Source organism: Ceratotherium simum, chromosome 30, assembly GCF_057802395.1.
Source record: "Ceratotherium simum simum isolate JZ-2026a chromosome 30, ASM5780239v1, whole genome shotgun sequence".
NCBI classification, from domain to species: domain Eukaryota; kingdom Metazoa; phylum Chordata; class Mammalia; order Perissodactyla; family Rhinocerotidae; genus Ceratotherium; species Ceratotherium simum.
The window spans coordinates 6,147,370-6,167,616 of NC_141929.1; the positions used below are offsets into that span (position 1 = coordinate 6,147,370).

At 43.0% G+C, this 20,247-nt stretch overlaps 1 protein-coding gene across 1 annotated transcript in view; it reads right to left on the reverse strand.

The window, feature by feature from the left end:
- Positions 1-20,247, reverse strand: part of CDH13 (cadherin 13) — a 1,041,327-nt gene that overhangs the window by 18,373 nt on the left and 1,002,707 nt on the right. Inside the window, exon 11 of the mRNA XM_004437068.3 lies at positions 16,074-16,216. Coding sequence (XP_004437125.1) covers positions 16,074-16,216 — 143 coding nt within the window. The remainder of the gene's footprint in view (positions 1-16,073; positions 16,217-20,247) is intronic.

Here is a 20,247-nt window from a genome sequence, read left to right on the forward strand (position 1 = left end):
GCTTCTTCTCTATAAGGTCTTCTGTGCATTGTTTTGTTCATCTCTATGTTCCATTTACTGTGGCTTTTCAGTATCATTATTTTACAAATCGTTTTCGTCACGTGCCCCATAAGCCAAGAATCTTGTTGCTTTTAATTCACAAGTATTTTTTATTGCTTTGTTAATGGTGATTTTTCCAATTTCATTTTATATTTTGCAAAAATATAACCAACAAAAAACGTGGTAGAAAATAGATTTGTAAAATATAATGCCAGGTTGCAATGCATAATCCTTGATGTAGAAGTGAGGCAATTATTCACATAATTGACTCAAAAATTCTTTTAGAGGAGACAATAATCTGAAATCTGAACTATTTTTAAAAATTCAACCTTTTGGCTTTTTTGTTTCCATTTTACTGACTTTAGAGAAAAGGAAAAAAATGGGGGAGAGTTGATTTGGAGGCCATGTTTAATCACGACAGTTTCATTTTATTCATTCTGTCAATAACCACTTATTGGGACTCTGCCCCGTGCCTGCTGAGTGTGCAGAAAAATCAATGATACAGGGTGCCTGCTCTTGCAACGCTAACAGTGTGGCAGGAACAGATAGTAAACAGGTGCAGGATAGTGCTGTAAGTGCAGGAAGAGACCGGAGGGTAAAGTGTCGTGGGAGCCTATGGTATGGAATAATGAGCTGCCTAAGGATGGATCAGAAGGCTTCATGGAGAGAGGGCATTTGAGTGTGCTAGAAATGACAATGTTTTGCGGAGAGGGAGAAGATTGTTCTAGGAGGAGGAAATAGTGTGGCTATTTTGTGGGAAGAAGTTCAAAGACATTTTTTTTAATTTATTTTTTTATTGTGAAATTTTGTTTGTACATTATTGTTTGTCAGTCACCATATAAGTGCATCCCTTCACCCCCTGTGCCTGTTTTCAGAGGGATGGCTTTCAGTTTTTCCACATTGAGTATGAGGTTGGCTGTGGGTTTATCATATATGGCCTTTATTATGTTAAGGTACTTTCCTTCTATACCCATTTTGTTGAGAGTTTTTTTCATAAATGGATGCTGGATCTTGTCAAAAGCCCTCTCTGCATCTATTGAGATGATCATATGGTTTTTATTCCTCGTTTTGTTAATGTAGTGTATCACATTGATTGATTTGTGGATGTTGAACCATCCCTGTGTCCCTGGTATAAATCCCACTTGATCATGGTGTATGATCTTTTTAATGTATTGCTGTATTTGGTTGGCCAATATTTTGTTGAGGATTTTTGCATCTATGTTCATCAGGGATATTGGTCTGTAGTTTTCCTTCTTAGTATTGTCTTTGTCTGGCTTTGGTATCAGGGTGATGTTGGCCTCGTAGAATGTGTTGGGAAGTGTTCCATCTTCCTCTATTTTTTGGAATAGTTTCAGAAGGATAGGTATTATGTCTTCTTTGAATGTTTAGTAAAATTCTCCAGAGAAGCCATCTGGTCCTGGACTTTTATTTTTTGCATGTCTTTTTATTACTGTTTCAATCTCTTTACTTGTTATTGGTCTATTCAGGTTGTCTATTTCTTCTTCTTTTTTTTTTTTGTGAGGAAGATCAGCCCTGTGCTAACATCTGCCAATCCTCCTCTTTTTTTTTTGTTGCTGAGGAAGACTGGCCCTGGGCTAACATCTGTGCCCATCTTCCTCCACTTATTTATTTATTTATTTTTTATTTATTTATTTATTTATTTATTTATTTATTGAGGAAGATCAGCCCTGAGCTAACATCCATGCTAATCCTCCTCTTTTTGCTGAGGAAGACCGGCTCTGAGCTAACATCTATTGCCAATCCTCCTCCTTTTTTCCCCCAAAGCCCCAGTAGACAGTTGTACGTCATAGTTGCACATCCTTCTAGTTGCCGTATGTGGGACGCCCCCTCAACATGGCTGGAGAAGCGGTGCGTTGGTGCGTGCCCAGGATCCGAACCTGAGCCGCCAGTAGTGGAGTGCACACACTTAACCGCTAAGCCATGGGGCCGGCCCCCTTCCTCCACTTTATATGGGACACTGCCACAGCATGGCCTGCCAAGTGGTGCGTCGGTGCGCCCCCAGGATCCAAACTGGCGAACCCCGGGCCGCCACAGTGGAGCATGCACACCCAACCGCTTGCGCCACTGGGCCGGCCCCCTCTATTTCTTCTTGATTCAGTTTCGGGAGGTTGTATGAGTCTAAGAATTTATCCATTTCTTCTAGATTGTCTAATTTGTTGGCATATAGTTTTTCATAGTATTCTCTTATAATCTTTTGTATTTCTGTGGTATCTGTTGTAATTTCTCCTTTTTCATTTCTAATTTTATTTATTCGAGCCTTCTCTCTTTTTTTCTTGGTGAGTCTGGCTAAGGCTTTGTCAATTTTGTTTATCTTCTCGAAGAACCAGCTCTTTGTTTCATTGATCCTTTCTACTGTTTTTTAAATTTCAATTTCATTTATTTCTGCTCTGATTTTTATTATTTCCCTCCTTCTGCTGAATTTAGGCTTTGTTTTTCTTCTTTTTCTAATTCTGTTAGGCATAGTTTGAGGTTGCTTATTTGGGCTTTTTCTTGTTTGTTAAGGTGGGCCTGTATTGCTATGAGTTTCCCTCTCAGGACCGCTTTTGCTGCATCCCATATGGGTTGGTACGATGTATTTTCATTTTCATTTGTCTCCAGGTATGATTTGATTTCTCACTTAATTTCATCAATGATCCATTGGTTGTTTAGCAGCATTTTTTTTAGTCTCCACAGCTTTGTCATTTTCCCAGTTTTTTTCTTGTAGTTGATTTCTAGCTTCATGGCATTATGGTTGGAAAAGAGGCTTGTTATGAATTCAATCTTCCTAAATTTATATAGACATGCCTTGCTTCCCAACATATGGTCTATTCTTGAGAATGTTCCATGTGTGCTTGAGAAGAATGTGTAATCTGCTGTGTTTGGATGGAGTGCTCTATATATATCTAAGTCCATCTCATCAAGTTTTTCATTTAAGTCCATTATTTCCTTATTGATGTTCTGTTTGGATGATCTATCCATTGATGTGACTGGGGTGTTAAGATCCCCTACTATTATTGTGTTGTTGTTAATATCTCCTTTTAGGTTTGTTAATAGTTGCTTTATGTACTTTGGTGCTCCTGTATTGGGTGCATATATATTTAAAAGTGATATGTCTTCTTGGTGGAGTGTCCCTTTTATCATTATATATTGCCCCTCTTTGTCTCTCATTACCTCTTTTATCTTGAAGTCAGCTTTGTATGATATACGTATGGCAACACCTGCTTTCTTTTGTTTGCCATTAGCTTGGAGTATTGTCTTCCATCCTTTCACTCTGAGCCTGTGTTTGTCTTTAGAGCTGAGATGTGTTTCCTGGAGGCAGCATATTGTTGGGTCTTGTTTTTTAATCCATCCCACCACTCTGTGTCTTTTGATTGGAGAGTTTAGTCCATTTACATTTAGGGTGATTATTGATATATGGGGGCTTGTTGTTGTTATTTTATCACTCTTTTTCTAGTTCTTTTGCATTTCTTTTGTTTCTTGTCCTGTGTGTTTCAGACTACCAGTTCATTTTGGTAGCTCTGTATGTGGGTTCTCTTAGTTTTCTCTTTCTTTATTGTATATGATTCTATTTTGATTGTTTGTTTAGTGGTTACCATGAGGTTTGAATAAAAAATCTCGCGGATGTGATAGTCCATTTTTTGATGGCCTTTTGTTCCCTTAGACTAAGTTGATTTGATCACTTTTCTCTTCCCCTTCTAAGTTATTGTTGTCACATTTTATTCCTTCTTGTATTATGAGTTTGAGTTTAACATGATGAGGTTATATTTATGCTTGGTGCTTATGTTCCCTTGATCTTTGGTTTTATAATTAAGTGTTTGCTGATCTATTTTGATAGAGGACTGCAATTTTTCTGGTTTTGTCGACCTATTTTCCTCCTCATTTAAAACGTTGAACCCCCTTTCTCTTTTTTTTCTCAGGGATGAGGGCCTTCTTGAGCACTTCTTGTATTGGGTGTCTTGTGGCAATGAACTCCCTTAGCTTTTGTTTATCTGGGATAGTTGTTATTTCTCCATCATATCTGAAGGATATTTTTGCTGGATAGAGTATTCTTGGCTGAAAGTTTTTGTCCTTCAGAATTTTGAATATATTGTTCCACTCTCTCCTAGCCCATAAAGTTTCTGTTGAGAAATCGGCTGAGAGCCCGATAGGAAATCCTTTGTATGTTATTTTTTTTTTGTCTAGCTGCCCTTAATATTTTTTCTTTGTCGTCGACTTTTGCCAGCTTTACTACTATATGCCTTGGAGAGGGTCTTTTCATGTTGATATATTTAGGAGATCTATTTATTTCATTCACTGGTATTTCCAGCTCCTTCCCCAGGTTTGGGATGTTCTCAGATATTATTTCTTTGAACAAGTTCTCTGCTCATTTTTCCCTCTCTCCTCCCTCTGGAATACCTATAATCCTTATTTTGGATTTCCTAATTGAGTCGGATATTTCTCAGAGAGTTTCTTCATTTCTTTTTAGTCTTAGTTCTCTTTCCTCCTCCATCTGGAGCATTTCTGCATTGCTGTCCTCAATATTGCTAATTCTTTCCTCCATATTGTCAGCTGTGATGCTTAAGGCTTCCAGATTTGTATTTATCTCTTCTATTGTGTTTTTCATCTCTAAGATTTCTGAATTGGTTTTTTTTTTAATAGTTTCAATCTCTTTTGTGAAGAAACTCCTGATTTCGTTGACTTGTCTGTCTGTGTTTTCTTGTATTTCATTAAGCTTTTTTATGATGGCTATTTTGAATTCTCTGTCATTGAGGTTACACATTTCTATGCTTTCTGGGTTGACTTCTGGGTGCTTGTCATTTTCCTTTTAGTCTGGAGATTTAATATATTTTTGCATGGTTCCTGTTGGTGTTGGCTTACTTTTCCTCATAGTGAAAGTATATGGTCACAGTTTCCTCTTGCTGCCTCTGGGTGGGGATCAAGGGCTCTATATTCTGGCCCACCTCAATCCACAGGCCCTCTTGTCAGCCCCTGGCTGATCTGAGGCATGGCTCCTGGGGGGGAAGCATGGGAACAGCTGGAGCTGGAATGTGGGAACAGCTCGGACTTCAGTGCAGCAAGGCTGAAGCAGCTGGGGCTCGGGTGCAGGTGGGTTGAAGCAGCTGCAGCTAAAGTGCCACTGGGCCAAAGAAGCAGGGGCTGGAGCGCTGCTGGGCCAAAAAAGCTGGAGCTGGAGTGTGCTGGGCTGAAGAAGCTGGAATTGGAGTGCACTGAGCCGAAGAAGGAGGAGCTGGAGTGCCGCTCGGCCAAAGAAGCTGGAACTGGAGTGCGGTGGCCCGAAGTTGCTGGCCCCAAGTCAGCTGGAGCCTGAGCACAGGCCAAGCTGACGCAGCTGGAGCCAGGGGGAGGGGGCGTGGTCAAGCTGAAGGAGCTGGTGGCAGGGCACAGTTGAGCCAAAGGAGCGGGGACTGTGGCATGATGGAGCGGGGCAGCTGGGGCCGTGGCTTGGTCCAGCTGGAGTGGCTGGGGCTGTGGCGTGGTGGGGCCTGAGCTGCCGCTGCCTCTGGTGCGGGGCGCAGGCTTGCCCTACTGCTGGTCAGGCCCAGGCACCTGGGGGCCACTGCCTCTGGGGGTGGAGGTGAGCTGAAGCCCCGCTATGCTGAAGCGCCAGTCGGGTGGGCTGGGTGGGGGAGGGGCACTTACTTTTGCCTCCCTGATCTCAGAGGTTTCTCGCCTCGCTGTTGCTCTCTGCTCTCCTGAGGGGCTAGCTTGTTGAAAGTACCCTCACAACAGTTCTGCTCCCTCCATAGAGGGATCTGCACTGGCTGTGAAGGGTCTTGGAGAGTGCCAGTTTTCACGTGGCGAGCCGCCCCTCCCCCCCGCTCTGAGAGCCATGTGGTCTCAGTCTCTGGGTCGCAGTCCTTGGGGAAGGAAGGGAACTCCTCTTACCTCCTTCCACTTCCTCTGGGGATTCCAGCACCTCAGTCCTTGGGTGTATGGCTGCCTGGGTGCCTCAGACATCCCTGGTGTTGTGTGAATAGCTTCTGTTGGAATATGAATGTCCCTTTCATTGTGTCTTAGAGGGGGAGAGTTCAATGGGGGAAGCTCGCTCCGCCATGATGCTGACGTCACTCTCAAAGACTTTTAAGTATGAGAATGGCTTTGATAAAAGCAGAGGAGGCTGGAGGCACACAAAGGAATGGACTTCAGAGGAGAGAGGGCACAGGCAGACCAGCAGGGATGCCAGGGCAGGCACAGGGGCAGACAAGGAGGCTTACGTGAGGGAGTCAAGAGACAGGAGCAGAGGCTGCATTCAAGATGCTGAACAGACAGGGACGATTGGATTGGGAGGGACGGGGTAAGGGTGTCAGGGGATGGGCTTCTAGCCCGTGACCACGTAACTGGTGATGCTATTACCCGAACTGGGGAATAGGGAATACAGAAGAGGACCAGCTAAGAGACACTTCGGCAGGATGAATTAGGCTGGTGTAGATGGGAGTTGCAGACAGTATTTTAATGCCCAAATCAGTTTCTTTTCCAAGTGAATGTTTGAAAACATTATGTTTAAGATGGTTGATTTGGCCGGTCAATGTGGAAATGTCCTGATGTCAGGCAGATGAACATTGGCTTAAATCTCCTCCTTCAGGCAGAGGCAAACTCCATGAATTGATGCCGATGTCGAAGGTGGCATTTTCTGGCTAATTTTTTGACTTGGAGCCCTACTCCAAGTGGAGGGCTCTGTGGCCCATCCCTTCCCTAGAAAAGTGCAGAGACCACCACCAGCATGGCCATCAGATGGCATTTTGTAGCTTGCCTCAGACACTGATGATTTTTTAATGATAAGTTTAGAAAATCAGTCTGAAACTCAGTTCAAATCAGTTGACTTAAATATTATTAGGTGTTTCCTAGGCATCAGGAATTTTGTATTCATGATTTCCAGTCCTTATAACAAGCCAGCAGGGCAGGTGGCATTGTCCTCACTCTGCAGGTGGGGAAACTGAGGCTGAGAAGGCATAAGTCGCACACCTATGGTAGCACAGCTGAGTTGGGGAGCTGGCTTATTTTGAGGTGCAGCGGAGCACCAGGCCCCCACTCTCTCTATGGACTGTGCGTGCTCCCTCTAAATGGCTCTGATCGCAGCCTCTCTGTTACCAGATCTCAAGAGATCTTTTATTGGGCCATTTTCTTAGTGACAAAATGGTAGCTGGTATTTTCAACATGATTGATACTTTACTGCTACTTGCAATAATGAAGAATGATGGCTGGCTCTTCAATTTATTTTTCTTCCTCAGTTACGATAACAGCTGAGATAAGGGATGTTAAACTGGCTTAATTGGGTTGCCATCGTAACTAATGGCTTGATTTTACCCAAAGTAGCCTCTTTTAAGTAGAATTAATCTAAATAATCTTACTACATTGCCCCATGCAGTCTAGAGCTTGGTTGATCTACAAAAAGAGAAAGACCCCAAACTGAGGCATTGCTCTGAAATTCTGATCCCCGGCTGCCCCCAGTTTGGGGGCCGTTGTTATTCAATTGTTAGTAGTCATTTCAGTATGGGGCTGAGTAACATTTTTTTTCCTGTGATCAATCTACATGTACTTTGCACAATACTTCAATTTTGAATCAGCTGGCATTATCAGAACACATGATATAAGGGAGTGAGGGAAAAGGCGGGTGGGGACATGATCTATCTTAGCCTATGAAAAATCATTATCTTAGTCTATTCCATTTTAATTTTACAGTTTTTAGGCTCAGTTCTATATCTGCATCTTCTTGGTAACACACATCAATTTTTCACTGACAGACTCAAACATACTTTATACAAGTTGCTAAGTCATGAAAACGTGCTGATGAGTTTAGCAATAATTTGCCTTGTTTTTATACCATCATTCCCTTATTATTTAAATGAAAATGGATGGGGAATGCGGCACTTTTGATAATCATATAATGACAATATAGATGCTAGCAATAGTATGGGCTTCCTGGTCCAAACTATGTCATATGCAATGAGCCCTAGGAAGAACTAAAAGGGATAATTTTTTTTACTTTTCTTTAAACTCTCTGCATAGCGTAGGTGCTAGGAGCAAGGGCATTTGGACTTACTGAAGTGAAATATTTTTCTTTGGTGTTTGGAGTCAGAATTTAGATCTTCTCTGAGGGCATAAGAGCCATTCAGTAACAATTGTGGAACTCTGACCCTTGTACAATTTCAGAACAGAAGGATGAGTGAACGACGAGGTTATAGGTGAGAAGCAGGCAGGAAGACCAGCCTAGCAGAATCTTGAGCAAAAGGTAAGTCAGGAAGCAGCAGCCAGCTCCGCCTTTCCTGCCCACGACCATCCCCTGTGGGATTCCAGAACTCTTAGGAGAAATTGCCTGTGGCAGTTTTCAGCCCACATAAGACAGTGAGACTAACATGTGGCTTCTCTGGTGATTATCTGAGCAGGAGCGATAATCACACCCGGATTTGCCCAGTGCTAACTGCTGCGGCTTTGCCCCATTGTCAGCACATCCCCAAAGGGATTCTATCTTACTGCATTCCCGAATGTTCCCTCTCCATCTTGGTATTTTCCTCGTTATTTTTTTCCCTTTCTTAAGACAGGCCAGCAATCTGTGTTCGTTGAAGTCTTTAATAAAAGAGTTCCTGTACTCTGAAGGCACTATCTTAACCTTTTCAGAAAATCTGGACCGCATAAAGTAGATGATGGTATTCATCTCTAAAGATAAAATGCTTGCCAACATGAAAGGTCATACCTTATTAATCTATAGGATTAAAGGCTTTACTCTTCCAATCATTTAACCTCATACAGCCAATCCTGCTTTAGCAAAACAAAAGCCTTTCAGTTATAATGAAACAATGTAGTTAGGTAATTTGTAGCTCATTAAAATTGATAACAGTTTAAGAAAAGTGCCTTGTACATCTGTGAGTATTCTATGGTTACAACTTAGCTTCTATCTGTAGGGAAGGGACAAAGTGTCTTTTCCTCCCCAAATCGTCTATTACCTGGGCGTTATCAATATTATTATGAAGAATGATTCTAGAATCTGTCTAGACTAGCTCTGGGACCCCACGCAGGTAGGCCCAAAGAGCTTTTCTATTTCTGTTCACTTCAGAACAGGTTTCCAGCCCTGCTTCTGACTGTCTTTTTACATTCCTCCATTCTGATCTCGCAGTGTCTAGTCTCTAAGAGGTACTTAAAAGAAGATTCTCTTTTGGTGCTGCCTTATTGTTCTGAACCGCGTGAGTAGAGCTGTGTGTAGCAAGTTATGATGGTGTCACTTCTGCGCTTGCAAAGTATCATAGGGACCGCAGGTCAATGCTGTGCCTTGTTCTCTCCACAGACATCCTACTGCTCGCCTTCCCTGGCAGGATTGGTCCCCCGGCAGCTGGGGGTTGTCCCTCCTTAGAATAATAAGATGCTGAGAGTCTAGCTCTGGGGTAAAGAGGTCCTTAGAGAACACAGGAATGGTTACAGCCCTCCCCGGAAAGGCACAGTGGACCAGGTACACGCTCTCTGTGTAGCCATGTATTTTTTTAAGTTCTTATTGAAACACAGAAATGTTCATGTTTTGTAAATACACAGACTGAAGAATTTTCACAATCTGAACACACCCATGTTGTCCAATATTACAAGATCAAGAAACCCATCCACTAGGTAATCCGGCAGCGATGATTAGTTCCGCCTGTGTTTGAGCTTTATATAAATGCAGTCATTCCGAATGTGCTCTGCTGTGGCAGGCTTCTTTTCCTCAATATTGTGTTTTCGAGATTCATCCATGTCGTTGTGAAGAGTTGCAGATCATTCCTTCTCAACGCTGTGTTGAGTTCATGGTGTGAATGCACCACAATTTATTTATTCTCCTTTTGTTGAGCATTTGGATAGTTTCCAGTTTTGGGCTATTGTGAATAGTGCTGTTATTAACATTCTGGCACATGTGTTTTGGTGAACACATATACAGATTTCTGTCAGATATATAGCTAGGCGTGTAATTCCTGGATCATAGTGTATACATATGTCCAGTCTTAGTTCATACTTTCAGTTTCCAAAGTGGTTGAACCAATTTACACTACTACCAGCTGGATGTGAGAGTTCTAATAATTGCACATTTTTGCCAACATTAGGTATTTTCCATCTTTTCAGTTCAGCCATTTTGTAGGAGTGTTGTTGTATTACATTTCATTCCATTTCCTTGACTAATTTGTATTTTAATTTATATTTGTATAATTTAATTTTTATTTCCTTGATTAATGAAGTTGAGCATCTCTTCGTATGTTTATTGGCATTTGTATATCCTCTGTTGTGATGTATCTGTTCAAGTCCCTTACTCATTCCTCTTTGAATTGCATTTTTTGCGTACAGATGGTAGGATTTCTTTGTATTGTAAATATCTTGTCTGTGGGTTACCTCTTTGCTTTCTTAACAGTATCATTTGATGAATTGAAGTTCTTAATTTTAATATAATCTATCATTTTTCTTTCCTTTTGTGGTTAGTACTTTTGTGTCCTGTTTAAAAAAATCTTTGCCCATGCCAGGACATCAATATATTCTCAGATGTTTTTCTCTAAAAGTTGTATTATTTTACCTTCCATATTTTATCTGTAGTATATGTAGAATTGATTATTGTATATGGTGTAAGGGAGAGGTCAGGATATATTTTTTTCATATTTGTATCCAATTAACCCGGTACTATTTACTGAAAAGACTGTGCTTTCTCATCTGCACTGCCATGTTTGCCATGTTGTCCTTGTCATGATCAGGAACTGTGTATGTGTGGATCTGTTTCTGAACTCTCTATTCTACTTCACTGGTCAGTTTTTTCTGTTTGTGCAAATATCACACAGTTTTAGTTACTATAGTTTTCTAATAGGTCTGGCTATATGGTAGTGTAAGTCCTTCAACTTATTCCTCAAGATTGCCTTGGCTATTTTTAGCCCCTATATTTCCATATGAATTTTATAATCAGTTGCTTCCCCTTCCCCTCAAAACAAAAACCTGGTGTTTTGTGTAGTATTGCATTGAATCCTTTAGGTCAATTTGGAGAGAATTGACATTTCAATAGCATTGAGTCTTCCAATCCATGAACATGGTATATCTCTCTATTTACATAGGATTTTTAAAAACAAATTCTCTTAGCAATGATTTGTAGTTTTCAGTATAGAGTCTTTTTGCTGTGTCCTCACATGGCAGGAGGGACAAAGGAGCTCTCTGGGGTCTCTTTTAAAAGAGATTTGTCCCATTCATGAAGGCTTCCACCCTCATGGCCTAAGTACCTCCCAAAGGCCCTACCTCCAAATACCATCACATTGGGGATGCGGTTTCAACATATGAATTTGGAGGGGATGCAAATATTCAGTCTATAGCAACAACCATTCCATCCTCCAACCCTTTGTACCTTCAAAATCTGACAAATGTCTTAAAGAGAGAATGGTTGTGTGTTTAAGGTGAGTTTTCTTCCTTTGTTAGGTCTTTGCTTCCCATAAGACCCCAGGAGATTTCGCTCTGTCCTTTAAAAGGCATTTGTTCATGGGGGAAATGCAACCACATGTTTAAGGGCAAGTTTTCACTTTGTTGTGCCAGCACCACATCACTACCACAAGTGTTTCTGATTTATTTCCCTTCATCCCAGGCCCTCTGCCTGGGTCAAGACTGACTCTCACCCAGAATCAGAAAATGTCCCCCCAGAGAAAAAAATTCTGGCTGTCTTATACTCTTTTTAGAATGGTTCTTCCCTCTTTGGTATTTTAATTGATCTAGGCTTCACTGCTTCTGCAGCTCTCTGATGCCTTTACAATTAAGATTTTTGTAATCCATCCAGATTCTTCTAGTTTTTGCAGTGGGGCATTGGTCTACTACATCCTACCTGGAAGTTGCTATAGCCATATATTTTATTGACATATTTTGGCATAAATTCCTGAGCAACTCCTTGTTTGGAGAAAATAAATTTATTTTGCTTTAGCTTTCCAGTGTTATATGACAAAAAATCCTTATTCTTTCATTCCATCAAATACATTGAATTTCTATAAAATTAATAAAATCAAATGCTTACTTTGTATAAAATTGAGACATCAGTTAGTGATCTAATAAGTAAGTGTTGGTTTTCTTGGTTAAACGTAATGCCTAGAGGTAAGTTTTTGGTGAGTGACAAAATGCAGCCTTGAAACAAAAGTTGCTCTGATTTATGAGTTCTTTTTAAATTTATGCTCTTTTTTCTCTAAGCCTGTTGGGCCTTGTTCAACGTTATCATCTCTAATGATGGTTCTATATATTAATGACAATCTGTTTTCTATTTACCATTACATCTTCAGGGACATTTCTATCCTTTTGAAAACATCTGTGACACCAGATTTTGAATTTCTTTGTCTGATATTAGCATTAACAGAGTTAGACAAGAAGGAGATTTCAAGCTGTATTTTTCTTGGACCACTCTTGGCTCCATTCTTTCCCTTCTGTAACCCCCATTGGGGCAGGATTAACATTTATTGAACGTTTACCATGGTTTTTGATGGGGAGTATAGAGGGCACAGCACTTTACTTTCTCATTTCTCACGTCAACTTTATAAGTAGGGATTATCTTCCTCATTTTATAGAAGGAGAAACTGAGCCTCAGAGTCTATAAGCAGCTTGTTCAGTTACACCTGGAGAGAAGGCTCTCATTTCTGGCATAAACTAAAGTGTACTTCATTTCTAGTTTTTTTTTTTTTTTGGTGAGGAAGATCTGCCCTGAGCTAACATCTGTTGCCAATCTTCCTCTTTTTTTGCTTGAGGAAGATTCTCCCTGAGATAATATCTGTGCAATCTTCCTCTCCTATTTTGTCTGTGGGTCGCTGGCCCAGCATGGCTGACAAGTGGTGTAGGTCCGTGCCTGGGATCTGAACCTGTGAACCTGGGCTGCTGAAGTGGAGCGTGCCGAACTTGACCACTATGCCACAGGGCCAGCTCTTCAAAAAAGCCCAATCTTTTTTGATTAATAATTGCATAAAATATTTCCTAAAGCAAAGACAACTATACTATTTGCTGCATTTCAACCTTCCTCCATGGTTTTCTTAGCTGAGAATTTTCTCTACAAGTACAGACAATTTTGTGCAGTACAGAACTCTGAAATCTTTACTTGAGCTGATCCACAATTGATACTTTTCATTTGAACAGCATCTTACACATTCTTGGCTTATTGTCACCCACTGTCTATGCCCTTCACTCTCCTGTCTAGACCTAGTCCTTCTGCAGAACGTACCCGTTTGATGGTTCTCATCTCTTTTGCGTGGGTGACTCCCTAAGAAAAGTCTCCTTACCTCCCTTTCAGTCCCGTGTTGCCAGCTTCTCCGGGGACCTCATCTCAACGTCCACCCCATAAAGGCAACAGGGAAACAATCCTTTGAAACCAGATCCGTTTCTGTTAATGGAATAATCATTCCTGGTTTCTAGATTAATAATCTTAGTATCACCTTTCTCTACTTCATATTTAGTATGTGTGTGTGTGTATGTTTTTTTTTTAAAGTTTTGCTTCTTCCTTCCAGATGTTTTTTAGATTCATTCTTTCTGGTCCATTTCTATTGCCACCAGGCCTACCCTGACTCCTTCAACTAAGACACCTGCTGTGGTTTTTAATGTATTTCCTAGATCTAGGCTCACTTCACCACAACAAACTTCACTGCTTGAGTCTAGGCCCACGCTTCTCGCTTCTCTGACCCTGATTTCTGTGACAGCTTTCTAATGGCTCCCTGCTTCATATCTCCTCATCCTCTGATCCGTTTTCTACATGGCCAGAGGAGTTATCTTTCGAAAGCACAAAGTTTATTCTGGAGGCAAGGAGGCAACACGATCAAGTCAAACTCCTTGGCATAGCATACAGAGCATTTCATGATCAATTTCACAGATATGTGAGTGCCTGCTCTAAGTCAGGCACTGTGACAGGAGCTGGGCATTCAGCACAAGACCTAGTTCCACCCTTAGAACAGTTGGGTGCCTGCCCACTTCTCTGCTCTGGTCTTTGCACATAGGGAGCCTACCATGCTAACCTCCAGTGATGCTGACCAACTTTTCAGTGTCCCACATATCCATATTATTTCAGCCTTCTACTAGAATGCATTACCTTTTCTTAATCCTTTGTCACTTGGTTTAGACATCCCCTCAAGAAGCTCCCCGTGATCACCCCTGAGGCTGGACCAGGGGCTCCTCTGTGCATAGTTCCATCAAAGAGTTATGATGCTCTATTGTGATCTTCTATTTCCTTGCCTAACTTCCCAAATCACACATTAGCTCACTGAGCACAAGGACCATGTATTATTCGTCTTTGAGTCTCCGGGACCAAGCACAGTGTCTGGTCCAGTGCTCAGTTGATGAATGTCTCTGTGCTATTTCATCACGTCAATTTCTTCCTCAAGAACTTATGGGACCTTTTGGCTGCCTGCTCCATCAAATGACTCGTCTGGATTTTGAGATGCTTTGAAGAGATGACTGTTCCATATCCATCCAAACAGATTTCTATGTATTCACTAACAGGGGACACAACTCATCTCTTTCTTTTTCTCACACGTGCCAAACTTCCTTTTAGTTTTGATTCCTCTGCTCTATGCTCTCAGGCGCCTCCACCTCCTGACCCTGTCACTTCTCCAAATCCTACCAAACTCAAAGGCTGACTTCATTGTGAAGCCCTCTCTGCCTGTCGTATGCCGTGCTGATCGCACACTTCTTAGACACATGCCCCCTGACGTGATTTGGGTGTGAGAACCCAGCATACAGAGATGGGGTCTGGGACTTCTCAGTTGACCTGTCACTGAACATAATGAAGGCACATATAAAGAGCCCTATAAATATCCACTTTGATATATAGGACTCCACATTGACCCTTGAGCCATGAACAGCTGGCTTTTAGGAATAACACAGAGAGCACATCTTCCTGTGTGATTCACACATAGACATTTCAGCTTAGCATCCCCCAAACCAACGCAGATGCCCCTATCTCAGCCAATGGTAAATCCTGTCAGCATTGTGTCTGAAATCTAGAAAGTATCTCCAGAATCTGATCCCTTCTCAGCCCCTCCCCTATTATTGGTTCAAGCCTCTATGGTGCCTAGATTGTCGTCAGTCTCCTAAGAGGTCTCCCTACACCTGTCCTTGTCTCCTCTGTCTGATCTCAATAGAGCAGCAGAATGATCCTGGCACATTGAACTCTACTCAGAACTCGGCAATGGTGTCCCATTTCACACAAAGTAAAAGCCAAGGGCGGCGTAGGGGCCACATTGCCCTACACGATCTGCATCCCCATGCCCTTCAAACACCACCCATGCTCTCTGCTGCAGCCCCCGGCCTCCTTGCTCTATAACTTCAGGCTCCCATCCCCACTTCCTTCATGTTTTTACTCAACTGTCACTGCTTCAGCGAGGCTCCCCAGGGCTGCCTAGTTAAAATCGTAGCACCCTTTCATTTGCTATCTGTTTTTCCTGTTTCCCTATTTCATACACAAATAGTATGTTTTCCTTTTTCCGAAAAGCATATTATATACTTTACTGAGTTTTCTTCCTTTCTCCACAAGTGTGTCAGCTGCACAAGGACAGTCGTTTTTGTTTGTTCACTGCTGTATCCCCAGCTTCTAGAACAGTCTGGCATGTGGATGTTGCTTTACTAGCTTTTGAATGCATGGCAATTGTTTTGTGATTAGGAAGCTACTGGCCGAGAGCACCTGATGTCTTTCTATGGTAGTGAATCATAAGAGGACAAAGGCTGTGGGAACAGGTCAATCGTCAGGGCTGGCGATGTCCTCTGGGACTTTCTCTTAATTTGCATTAAGTAAGAAAACTCTCCCTGCACGTGAGAGCGTGACTCCAAGAGGAAGGACACCAATGCGGCTTCCTAACCTCAGCACCTGCCCGGGACGGAGCATGGTGAGCTCACTGCTCTGACCTCCCACTGGACAAAGACCCAAGATTCCAGGACTTGGGGATATTACCGACTCACTGTGTATTTAAACATTCGCTTTCCCTGCTCCCACACATTTATATTCTTCCCAAGAACATCTCTGGATGTATCAGAAAAAATGTAAAAATATATTTATAACTGAAAAGTATACACTGGATAGCATTTAAAAAATTACTCACCACTGTCGATTGCTAGGAAGAGGGCAGTGTACACGCTGTTGTGGACTAATGGGGACTCTCGGTCCAGCACGGCTGTGGTGTCAACAGTCCCATTGATGGGGTTAATATTCAGCCAGCCTGCTGGGTCTTTGTAAACAGCATACCTGAAAAAAAATCCCCAGACAACATCAGACTACATTCAAGATAGATTCAAGAAACATTCACTGAGTGCTGGGCACAAGCTCCCGTGCCAGGTGCCAGATACTTCTTAACACACATCCAAAACCGTCATTACAGTTACAGTTGTTCATTCAGAAAGTAATGGCTAACCTCCTGGGCCTGTTCCATGCTAAACTTTGCACACGTGCCTCCTTTATTCCTCATGACAAGCCTGTGAGGAGGCAGCTCTTATTTGCCCAGCTCTCACAGAGGCAGAGTTCACAGCCCATCTCCTGAGTTCAAGTCCAGTTTTGTTTCTTTTACACCTTGGATGTAGCTTGTCTGCAGAGCAGGTGGGAGAAGCGCTGTCATGAAGGTACAGGCAGGGCACCTAGACGCTTAGGGGAAGAAGTCATTACCTCTGTTGGAGGGTAACCCTGGGGACCTCACAGAGGATGCAGCAACTGAATTAAGACAGGAGGAATGGGTAGGATGTTGTCAGGGAATGAGGGGGCAGACAAGTCAGGAGCAGGGAACGACATGAACTAACACATGGGACAGAGATATTCACTAGATTCTAAGTTCCACAAGAGCAAGGATATCTGTTTGCTCCTAGAACATTGCTTAGCACATAGACAACACTCAGTAGATAGCTGCTGAATGAACGAAATATTAGGGACCAGAAGGTAGATGGTTGTTGTGGGAACATAGCTTCTCCAGGGGAAACTGAAAGTAAATGAGTTTGGGGAGACAGATTGGGCCAGATTATGAAGAACCTGAACCACTGTTGTAAGGGGTTTGGACTCTGGATAACAGGAAACCATCAAAGAATTTTAAAATGTATTTTTTGAGGTTGTTATAAAAATAATACATGTTCATTGTAAGACGTTAAAACAATACAAAGATGCGTAAAGTTAGAAATGAAAGTCTTCTCTATCAGGGAGACTCTGACTGAACATGACTCAGATTTCTTTGCACTGGGTCGCTTGGGTAACGTGGGACTCTACCAGTGACCCATCTCAGGTGTTCCAGTCACTTTCGTACTTAAGCCAGCAAGATGCTTGCTGGTGTTTTTCTGTCATTCCCCACCAGTCTTTAAAATAAATGCTCCTGAAGAGACACGAGAACTGATAGCTCATCAGTCTGGTGAAGATGCTGAAGTTGACTCTCTCTGCCTCATACTGCCAGTTTCTAAGAATGTTTAAAACCCGATTTAATCAACAAAATAGCAAATCTCCAAATGAAGAGCTCAGGGCAAATTAGCATCCTAGTCTTCACAGTGGAAAAGATGTCCACATCCTAATCCTGGGAACCTGGGAATGGCACCTTAGATGGCAGAAGGGACTTTGCCGATCTGATTAAGTTAGGGATTTTGAGATGAGGGGACTATTTTGGATTATCGGGAGGAGAGGAGGCTAAATCACAAGTGTCCTTAAAAGAGGGAAGAGATCTGAGACATACAGGAAAGGAGAACGCACTGTGATCGCGGAGGCAAAGATTGGAGTGATGTAGCTACAAGCCAAGGAAGCCACCAGGAGCTGCAAGAGAAAAGGAAAGATTCTCCCCTGGAGCCTCCAGAGGGAGGGTGGCCCTGCTGACACCTTGATTTGGGCCCTGTGAGACTGATTTTGGACTTCTGGCTTCTAGAACTAGGGAAGAATAAATTTCTAGCCAACAGGTTTGTAGTAATTTGTTACAGTGGCAATAGGAAATTAATACTGTAGGTATAATATCCCCACCGACAGATGAGGAAACTGAGGCACAAACCACATAGCTACTAAGGTCGTTGAATCAGGACGTGGGCCCAGGCTGTCTGACCCCCGTTCTGAACCCCTACGCTAAGCCACTTCCCAGCTAACTTATTGGTGGGTGGTTAGAAGATATTTCTCGAATTTTGAGAAAAAATTATCCCTAAGGGTAGAATTCGGATGGATGGAAGTGTAATGGGCTGGATTATTCACCTGTAGGTGAAACTCATGGGGTTGTCCACAGACATGTGGCCAACGAGAAGGCAGCCGCCCAGGTTCCCTGTCTCTGACTTGGAGGTAATCTTGGGGGGGTTGCAACGTGATTGTGTCCGGAGGGAGGCTGTGGTCACTGAAAGGAGGGCTGGTCGGCCTGGGTCCCTAAGGGGACCTGGGGAGTAAGAAACCGCTGGCCATCAAAGGGAATGGGCATCTGGGAAGCTGCCAGGAGCCTTCAGGCGGATCCCAGCTGCACCAAGACAGGCAGCTCTGCACCAAGACAGGCAGCTCTGCACCCGTGGTCCCTACTTGGCCATCAGCTAGGGAGACCCTCTGCTTGCTCCCAGGCTCTCTCTGCTGCAGCCTCAGCATCAACCCCTGGACATGTGGGGCTTCTGATAGGCCCTGACAGACCCTCTGACAGCATTCTCATTTTAATTCATAGAGAGGCACTCTGGTTTATATCAGTCCTTTGTCAATTTGGGTCATGTGAACAGACCTGAACACCTCTGTGTGCACCAATCAAATTAAGTTTTCATCCTGCAAATAGATGAGCCAGACCCTGGACTGCAGGACCACACCAGGGAGAGGCCCTGCTGATGCTCCCTAGGAGGCATCGGTCTGCTCTTTCCTATAACAGACTCCGGGGCGCAGCACCCATTTACTAATAGCAGTGTCAACAGCAGCAGCATCCCGCATGAAAGTGGGCATTTGCTATGAGCCAGGCACTGTTCTAAGAGCTTCCTGTATCTACTCTTTCAGCCCTCACCTAAACCCTGAGGGGTCAAGAATATTATTATTCCCATTTTACAGATGAGGAAACTGAGAGGATGTGGGACGCTACAGGTCTTTTAATTGTCTTAATTTTTTTCTATTATTAAACCAAAGGCTGTAGATTTCTTAGTTCTCACAGAACTTCTACCATTTTAAACCGACTTGTATATTTTAAACAGAGATAAGTAGGATGTTTTGTTTTGTTTTAAAAAATGTAGCACTTGACTTTTTGCCAAGGAAAAAATAAATATTATTCCAATGCAAAAACACAACAAAACAAAACCACCCAGAGAGATGAGTGCCCTTCACCAAGGTCAACAGCTAGTACGTGTCACTGGTGGGATTTGAACCCTGGCTGTCTGGTGCGAGAGCCCTGCTCCTAACCTCTCAGCCGGCTCTGCCCAGCCATCCATATTGACAGCATCACACGAGAGTGAAAAGCATGGACACTGGTGTGGAAAAGACTGGATTCTAACTATGCGACCTTGGGCGAGCTACTTCTGTGTCTCTGTTTCCTCCTCTGTGAGGTGGGGATAATCCTAGTGACATCATGCGGGGCTGTGAGGGCATAAGGAGGCCTGACACCCAGTGCGGGGCTCCGTGCACAGCCCTGCGTGTGGGTGCTGTCATCAGGGTCAGACTGCCACCGTGTGTGTTAGTGGTCCGCTGGGGCCAAGTCCTCTGTGCCCTCTTTTTCTGTGATCCGCACATTCCGCGGAATGTTTTGGAAACATCCGCCTCAGCGGAGCCCTGGGGAGACAACATTCTGAAGCTGACACAGTGACGGGGACAGATGGAGAGAATGAATGAGGCTAACGGGTCTTCCCACACTCCCTTGCCGCCTCAATTATCGTTTCCATATTTCTTAAAAACAGAAGAAATGTATTACTCATGAGAATGAACTGCTTTAAAAACACCAGACTTTCATTTCAATAGTAATTTATGCTTCCACCTGGCAAACTCCTACTTTCTTCCAAGACCCGCTGAAACGTCTCCTCTCCGTCACCCTGTATGAGTCCCCAGTTAGAATTAGTCGCGCCCTCCTCTAGGTCCTTGCCGGGCACATGCATGGATTAAAATGCTTTCGGAGAGTAATATGGGCCCTTGTAGGTCTGCTGCCCTCGCGAAACTCGGGGCTTCTTAACGTCAGGATGAGGTTAAATTTGGCTGTACTGCTGTGTGCTGACTGTGCCTGGCTCTGTGCTACACACTGCACAGTCAGCACCCCAGTTATTTTTGCGATTCACAACAAGCTGAGGAAGTTGGTATCATCCGCGTTTTAAAGATGAGAGAACCAA